Source organism: Leptosomus discolor, chromosome 1, assembly GCF_034619465.1.
Source record: "Leptosomus discolor isolate bLepDis1 chromosome 1, bLepDis1.hap2, whole genome shotgun sequence".
Classification (NCBI taxonomy): domain Eukaryota; kingdom Metazoa; phylum Chordata; class Aves; order Leptosomiformes; family Leptosomidae; genus Leptosomus; species Leptosomus discolor.
Window position 1 is genome coordinate 217924182 of NC_141391.1, and position 8173 is coordinate 217932354.

At 51.6% G+C, this 8173-nt stretch overlaps 1 protein-coding gene across 1 annotated transcript; it reads right to left on the bottom strand.

Moving 5' to 3' along the window:
- Window positions 1-2073: 2073 nt before the first annotated feature.
- SMKR1 (small lysine rich protein 1) lies at window positions 2074-5068 on the bottom strand. The gene is made up of 2 exons (XM_086475228.1): window positions 5045-5068; window positions 2074-2540 (listed from the first exon to the last, which is right to left on the bottom strand). The coding sequence occupies exons 1-2, from the start codon at window positions 5045-5047 to the stop codon at window positions 2307-2309; spliced, it is 237 nt and encodes a 78-aa protein (XP_086331354.1). The 5' UTR covers window positions 5048-5068; the 3' UTR covers window positions 2074-2306.
- Between the last annotated feature and the right edge of the window lie 3105 nt (window positions 5069-8173).

Genomic DNA, 8173 nt, shown 5'->3' on the forward strand with positions numbered 1-8173 from the left:
CTTTGTCCTTTGCACTTCGCTAGTCACCATCTGGTGTGCTCAGCTGCATCACACAGAAATCAGATTTTTATTTTTTTGAAAAAGAGAAAACATACAATGTATTTCACTATTTGTCCCAGTAATTTTTGCATAATCATACTTCGCTTTGGAGTCTTGAAATTGTAGCTCCCGCCTATCACAGATGTAAAAACGGCTTCGCTTACTTGTAACCGCCGTATCCGCTCAGACCGCTTGCCCGTTGTGTGTGGCACGCTGTCCCCGCGCTGGTCAGAGGACAGCTCTTCGGAGGACACTGCGCACAGTGCTGCCATAGGCGGCTGCAGAATAAGTCGCCCAGGAGGAAGCTACTTCCCCAAACACCTGCTCTGCGTGCAATCGCTGTTAAACTGGGTTCTGCATCTTGGCAAGAGATTGTACAGTTGCGGAGTCACCTTCACCTGCAAACTGACCCTTGGACCCACACTGACAGTGACGGTGGGGGGCTGCCCCATGGCGTTAAGCAGTTCCCACCTCAGCGCTTGGAAATACCTGTCGCTTAGAGCTCTGTGTAGTAAATAGATCATACAAAAAGGGAATGATTTTTTAAAATAAATATATAATTTTTTTAAATGTTAAGCTCAAGATGCTAAATACAGAGGTCACAAGAGATCTCTTGTTTTAGGATGCAGATTCTTGGAGGAAATAGTTGCAAGTATATACCGTGACCAGAGGCTTCCTGGTGGATGACGGGGAAGCAAGAACATGAGTAAATGCCGAGGAAGACCTGTCGATGCACACCATAGAACCAACCGGTGCTGCAAACCACATCTCGTGCAGCAGAACATGCCAACTGCAGGCTAATCCACAAGGAAACAGGACACCCACTGTGGTTTTCTTGACACGTAGATGAAACAAATTTGGTGGAGTGGCGCAGTAGCCTACACAACAGCAGTAGCTGGCCTACAAGCAGTGCCACAAAATGGTGATTTTACCTCGTCACAACTTCTTCAAAGCTGGAGAAACAGCATAAGGCTTTACAGGCCTTTATCGGTTTGGACTGACCACATTATAATTGACTGCTCTGTTAGCCATAAAGTTACCTGGCAGTCGGAAAGGGGCTGCCCCTCCTCCTCCTGCAGTTAAGTCAATCAGAAACGGCCTGGAGAGCCAGCTCACTGCTCTGCCAGATCAGCACCGCAGATGTTCAGCCCTGAGAAACCAACTGAACTTCTGATGTGATACTTCCTGTGGCACAGCACGGTGCCGCTTGGTGCAGAGAGCGGTCTTGCACGCCCGTGGTCTCTCGGGTATCCCAGAGAACTGGGACATCTCCCCTTATAGTAGCTCTAGCCCATTGCAGATTCTCTTTTCCCAACGCTTTCTCCAAGATTCCAGCCCTTGGGTGTTCCTTCCCATCTCTCCACAGCCTGCATCAGTTCAGGACACACCCTCGCCCCTCCCTCACTTGACTGCATCTCCCATCTTACCCTCCTCAGCATAAGAACGTGGGAGAGCTTCGCTTGAGGTGCTCTTCACTATTTACCAAGGGCTGCGTTAAACACCTGCGGAGGAAACGGAGCAAAACCACGCTGAACCGTAACACAAAGCTTGTGTTCTCTACCCAGGATGTTTGGACTAAGACCAATTTACTGTAAGGGGAGAGCTCAGGTCAGGGGTTCATCATCACCTCGAACGGTGTGTAGCAGCATCACTGACACCATCTAAGCTGGATCTCCAGATCTTAACCACAGCCAAAGGAGAGCTGGTGATAATTCCCCGGGGCTTCAGGTATGGCTTATCTGACCAAATGGAGCCACTTCCTTTGGAGCGAGGTGAATCCCCCAGGTACACAGGTGACATCGCGCAGCCATTTGTTGACCCGAGAGGGAGGGCTGGCTGCCTCTCAGACAGATAAGCTGATGTTACAGAAATCATAAAGATTGCCAGTCCTATCATGGTATCCACTTTCTGAGCTCAAGTTTCCACCAGCACTGGTTAAACCAGCTGGAGGTTCACCAAGGCTGTCGGGGAGCACGTCCCACCCGTAAAGGAACGGCAGCGGCGTAAAGCAAACCCCGCTACAAACCCTTCAGCCTGCTGAGGCGCGATGCTTTATTGCACACAGAAGCGGAGGGTGAAGGGGCACAGCTGAAATCACAATGGCACAGTGTGACTTACCAGTTGTCACTGTGCTTGAGCTGTAATAAGAGGGTCTTTGTACGGACACAACGGTCATTAATGGCAAAATATTTGAGCTAACCACTGGAGAGGTCAGAACGAGCCTAATCCGCAAAAAAAAGTCTCTTCTTCACTGGGGAGCTTGGTTTTCACTGAGTCCTTTGCTTTCCAGCCACCCGGTACTTTCCTTTCTTCCCCTTCTTTTTGGGGGAGCCAGGCCAGGGAAAGCCTCGGCACTCCAGGAAGGCAGAGGCGTTGTGACAGATGTAGTAAGCGTTGAGCATGGCAGCTGGGCTGAGGATATCCACTTCCTTCACCACCTTCTTGGGTTTCTTTTTGGAGCTTTTGCCTTTGCCACGCTTGGGTTTGCTACTTTTAACTGCCTGCAGAGAGAAAATGACCACAAAACCACTCAGTTAGTTCTGTGTCTTTATTGCCTCGCTTCTGGGTAGAGGATCCCAAGACATCCCGGAACTGCTGTTTCATTGCATCTTAGGCCTGGCTCGCAGTATGAGCTCTGAGCCCCTCACCACAGACTCCTGTACTTTGTGGTGAATTTATAGACGGACTCACAAGCATTAATACACTTTCACCTAATCCATACTCGCTCTATAGGCTGTAAGACTCTTTAAAGTCATCAGATGGAGGTAATCAGCGTTCCCCTGTGCTTCCCTCTGGCTAAAAAGGTTTGTGCACAATGGAAATCATACATTCTTTTCAAATGATTTTTTAATTAATGCATTACGATACAATCCTGAAGTAAACTAAGCCTATGCTGTGCGTTCATCCACTGCTTCTGACTCTGCATCACAAACCAGAAAGGCAGGTCTCCCTCCTACAGCTCTGGCCTTTATCAAGGCTCTGGCATACTGCTGCTCTTCTACCATTAGCAGTAACCCAAACCTAAACACCAGCTCTGCCATTCTGTCTGTAACAAGGAGGTGTTGCCAAGACTCACCCAAGCCCTAGAGCAGGCCAAAAAAATACTCCTGTTAACTCCAGCTGATTGGCACCGGTGCCTGAACACCCGGCCTCTTGCCTCTGAGAGAGATTTGCCAGAGTCTGGTTCACTCCCTGGATCGTTTTCTCACCCATCCTGGCCGCTCCTCGCAACAAGCCTGGAGCGTGCCTGCCTGGAAACCGCTGCCTGCAGGTATTGAGCAACAGAAACCGGGTCAGGGACCCAGAGGGATCTCTCGTTGCTGCTGTGTAGGCAGGAAAACGGCGGTGGCAACACGGAGCCAGAAGGTGGGCAGCGTCCCAGGAACGCCAGAGCAACAGCTAGTCCCAGAGAAAAGGCTGAACGGGAGTATTTACACATCGTGAGTGACTGAAAGTATTTGATCTCTGGTCCGATGCCAAGAGCACTTCCAGTATGTACCGAGTCACTTTATGCATTTCTGTTATTTGCCTGGGTTTGCACCCTGTAATTAAACAGATCCAAGCACTTCATTAGGGAGAATTAGCACAGATACAGCCAGAAAGGCCATGTGCAACTATCAGTTGGGCATCAACTAGGGGAAAGCAGTAGCACATTTTTCACAGTATCAACTCTAAAGAGTCCTTTTACAGCTCGGGATTATTAAGCGTGAAAGAGAGAAACATTTGTGCTCTGAGGTATGAGAACACAGTCAGGGGTACAATCTTCAGAATCAGCCAGGACCACAATATGAAGGAATATGCACAGGTAAAGAAAAAAAAAAAGCTCAATATTCCTATATAAAACACACAGAACCATTATCCACAGAAGGAAAAAAAAAAAAAGGACAGAAAATACAGAAAGCCAGCTGAAGCTGATGGCAGGTTGTTTCCTAAACCTTCAGTCGTGCAGACTGCAAACTACTTGAACTCAGACATCTGTTCCAGAAGGTGAGAAGCCCTTTTGCAGACCTTAATTGGATGGAATTTGTTGAATACCTCATGTGCTGGAATGTGCATACTTCACAGAGTAGATGCTTACGTCAGATTTTTCAGACAGTCACCTGAATCGCCCTCCCTGTTTACGCACTCCCAGCAGGGTCTCTGGCAGATTTTGTGAGCACAATTAGCTTCCTGGTCAGAATTTGGCCTGCAGCTGACCTTTCAAAATAGAAAAGGTTCTTACAGGTGAGGGCAAACTGTTGCCTACATCTGCAGTGAGAACCAGGGAACGTCTTTGATGTAGAGCAGCCTCACTGCTCCTGCTGACCCTCCGCAGCAGATACCTCTGACCTCCAGGCTTTAATTGCTCTCCATCACTGTCAGCAACTCTCTTGTCTTCCATTTCCCCTCTCTCGTGAAACACGAGCTGCAGCCCGCACTCAGCTCACGCACTCGAGCACAACCCAGAGCCGGGGGGTTCCCGAAACGTGGGGACAAGCAGCAGCACAGCATCGCCAACGCTGTCGGAAGTAACGCCTTGCGCGTGTACGTGCACACACAGCAGTGCCAGAGCCCACGCTTGGCGCACCAGCTGGCAACCCCGGGATTTCTTAGGGATTTGTGGGGCAACCAGAGGACATGTGACGCTGAACAGAGCGCAGTTCTTTTTCAGCGCGCAGAGGCAGGACTCGCACAGACCAGACTTCCCACCCTCGTCTCTTGTGAGTTTTTAAACTACAGCCCAGCGTGACATCTGAACACTCTTCAAAAGGACTGGCAAATCCGTGTTTGTGCAGCGTTTTCATTCACCCACAAGCAATAAGATTTGAGGCTTTAGTGGATGTGTGCAAAATTTTACGCCCTGTAGCCAAAAACAACAGGAAAAGCTAAAAAGCAGAATGAGATGCACGCAAAGTGAATTTGGGCGGGTCAGTTTATGTCCTACGGCCTTGGGAAGGAACCTTTTGGGTATTAATTCCTTAAAAAGCAGTATCCATACTCTCCAGAAGAATCAAACCTGAATTACCATGGCCAAGTCGTCTTATCGAGCAGTGGGACACCCCAGCAAGCCCTGAAGATGGACCCTGCAACACACAGTCACGCAGTGGGTTACACGTAGTATCATTCCCCGCCCCCTAAACTTTGGAGTTAAAGGGGAAAAAAGAAACAAAATAAAGTCAGCCCCTTCTAAACACGGGTCGAGGTGTGTCATACCTAAAAGCCCACTGTCTCCGTCCCACAGCACTCCAGAAATACAAACACAACGCTTAAGCGCAGCCCACCAGAGCCCCCCGTTCTGCCTGCGGTGGGACCCGAGGACTGAATGGCCCCGACCCCTGGCCCCGGTCCCGGCGCCCGGTCCCGGCGCCCGGCCCCCGACGCCCGGCCCCCGGCCCCGGTGCCCGGCCCCCAGCCGCCGGTCCCCGGCGCCCGGCCCCCAGCGCCCGGCCCCGGCCCCGGCCACCAGTCCCCGGCCCCCGGCCTCTGGCCCCCGGTCCCCAGTCCCCGGTCCCAGCCCAAACGCCGACGCCGGCCCCGACCCCAAACCCGACCCCAAACCCAAACCCCGACCCCAAACCCCGACCCCCGACCCCGACCCCCGACCCCGACCCCAAACCCCGACCCTAAACCCAAACCTCGACCCCAACCCCCGACCTCGGGCCCGGTCCCCGGCCGGAGCCTCCCTCCCCTCACGGCCACGGCCGCCGCCGCCCCTCACTCACCTCCCGCGCCGCGTTGCCATGACACCCACGCCAACCCACCTCGCGCATGCGCAGTGGAAGGAAGAAAACCCGGGGGGGGGGGGGAGAAGGGGCGGGGGCAGCCGCCTGACGCACGGCCCTTCGCCCAATCCGCCGCCCGCAGCGGGAGGGGCGGGGCGGGGCGGGGCGGGGCGCGCGCTGCCCGCTGCCGTTGCGGTCAGGAAAAGGGCGGGAAACGGTGGTGGTCGCCGTCCCGCCCTCGGCGCTCGGAGGGAGACGAGAAACAAAGCACAAAGGGGGCCAAAAGTAGCAGCGAAAGGTCACAGGGAGGTGGTGGGGAAATAAAAATAAAACCACCACAACGGCTTAGAGCTGAGAGGAGGAGGGAGGGAGGTTGTGCTTGTCAAAGGCTATGGGAAAGACCGGCGTTTGGTAGACTGTTACACGGATATTCCTGTTATTTGTGGGCAAAAAGGCTTGGGCAGGGAGGTGTTATGTAATAAAGAATGGCTAACGAGCTTTTAGAAAAATGGCTTTTAGAAAACTGGCTTTTCGAAAAGAACTGCTGCCCAGCCTTTAGAGACGGGGAGGGAGGCTGATTTGTACCAACCCTTGTGCACAGATCCATCGTGGACTAACTAACACACGCTGTAAAGATAAGAATGAAGCAGAATCCGCCCAGCGAAGGACGCCCGGTGGGATCCTCCAGTCAGACTGGGGGGCTCAAGGAACGCAAAGGGCTGAGCAGGAGAGACAGGGAGGGCAGCGAGCGAGAGCTGGTGCTGCCGTTTGGAAAAGCCCCGGGATGGTGCAGGGCAGGCGCCACAGGGCGAGTTCGAAAGTTCAACCCTGAGGAAGACTCAGACCTTCATCCCCAACAACCACCAAGGACCCCCAATGGGGGCGTAACTTGGGCGGACTGAGGCGGGACGATGGGAGGAACTTACGTTAATGAATTCATGGAAATAATTACAATAACCCAACTTTTTCTTAGAAATGTAATGAATAAACATGAAAGCTGTAAATATAAGGCAAGAATCACAACGCTTGGGTGCGCAGGGATGGAAGGAGCCATCCCCCGTGCTGCCCAGCGCCGCAGGAAAGAATCCCTGCTGGATAACACCGAGTTGTTAGTGAGTTTTCTCGGCTTCACTTCCATGCTGAGGGAGGCGCGGCCCCCACCTTCATCCTCTCTGCTGCTGCAGTGTGAAAATCGGGGCGGGGGATCCTCTGCTTCACCACCCGAGCCAGCAGCCTTTACCACAGAAACATTTTTAAAAACAACCTCTGCTTCTGCCTCCTTTGAGAGCCGCAGTTTCGCACAGCAGGCACCAAAACCTGCACGTAATAGAGTCCGGATGTTTTTAAGAAATCCCCGTACGGTGGTTAAAGTTAAGCTGAGCTCAGAGACCCGGGGGAGCGATGAGGTTGGAGGGAGGAGCAAGCAGCTGAAGGGCTCATTTCAGTGCCCTGCGCCTTTTTTTTTAGACACAATTTTTTTCACAACCAGGGCACTAATGCTCATAAATGCCCTTTTTTAAAAAAAAAAACAAAAACTTCGGAGAAAAGGTGGAGAAGGATGTCTCTTCTGCATGCCTCAGCACCAGGCTTTCACTTGCAAAGTGCTAAAAATCAAAAGGCGCAAGTGAAAAATATCAGCAGGAGCCGAACCACCTTATAGAAAAAAAAAACCCCAGCTCATAATTATACTATTGCCGAGCCCCAACACACCAGTGAGTCTGCCGAGATCGTGGACTTACTTTCATCTCAGACGTTAACCTCTCTGAATCTGCCCTCTGGTACCTAAGCCCGTGGGATGCGCTTCATCATATTTTAAAGCTCTTTTCCCCAATCTTGACAGGTAGGAGCTTGGAGAGGTTTTGATTTTAGTGAGATTTCCTAAGGAAACGGGGCTTGCACCAGCACACGGGTTGCCCGTCTGCAATACTTTCCGAGCCGGTTGGCTGATTCCGACTAACGTTGACCCAGAAGTAAGAGTTCAAAGACGTGAATTCCCTACACATTTCCTGAAAACCAGCAGCGGCACAGAGTGCGGGAGAGAGAGACACCGTTAATGTCTCTGCTGAGGAAATGTCAACCCGGCTCAGCCTGTCTCTGGGCTGTTTGGCAGGGGTGTGTGCGGTCATTGCAGTGGGGAGGACGGAGCAGTGGGATATGACCCTGGAGGAAGACAGCTTTGTTTCAGAATGATTAATTTTAACAAAAACGAGGCTAAAAAATAAGTTTCAAATATCAGAAACGCTCGTTGTTTTAATCCATGGTACGTACTGAAGACCATCGTGTAATTCCTTTTTTAAAAAAACACTTCTGCGAACAGACACTTACTTTTTAATTTGCCTATTGGACATAACAGCTGCCCACCCTTTTGTTTTCTCCCCTGGTGTGAAGTTTGTACGTGTTATAGTCCGCTACGTACAGACATTTGAACGACT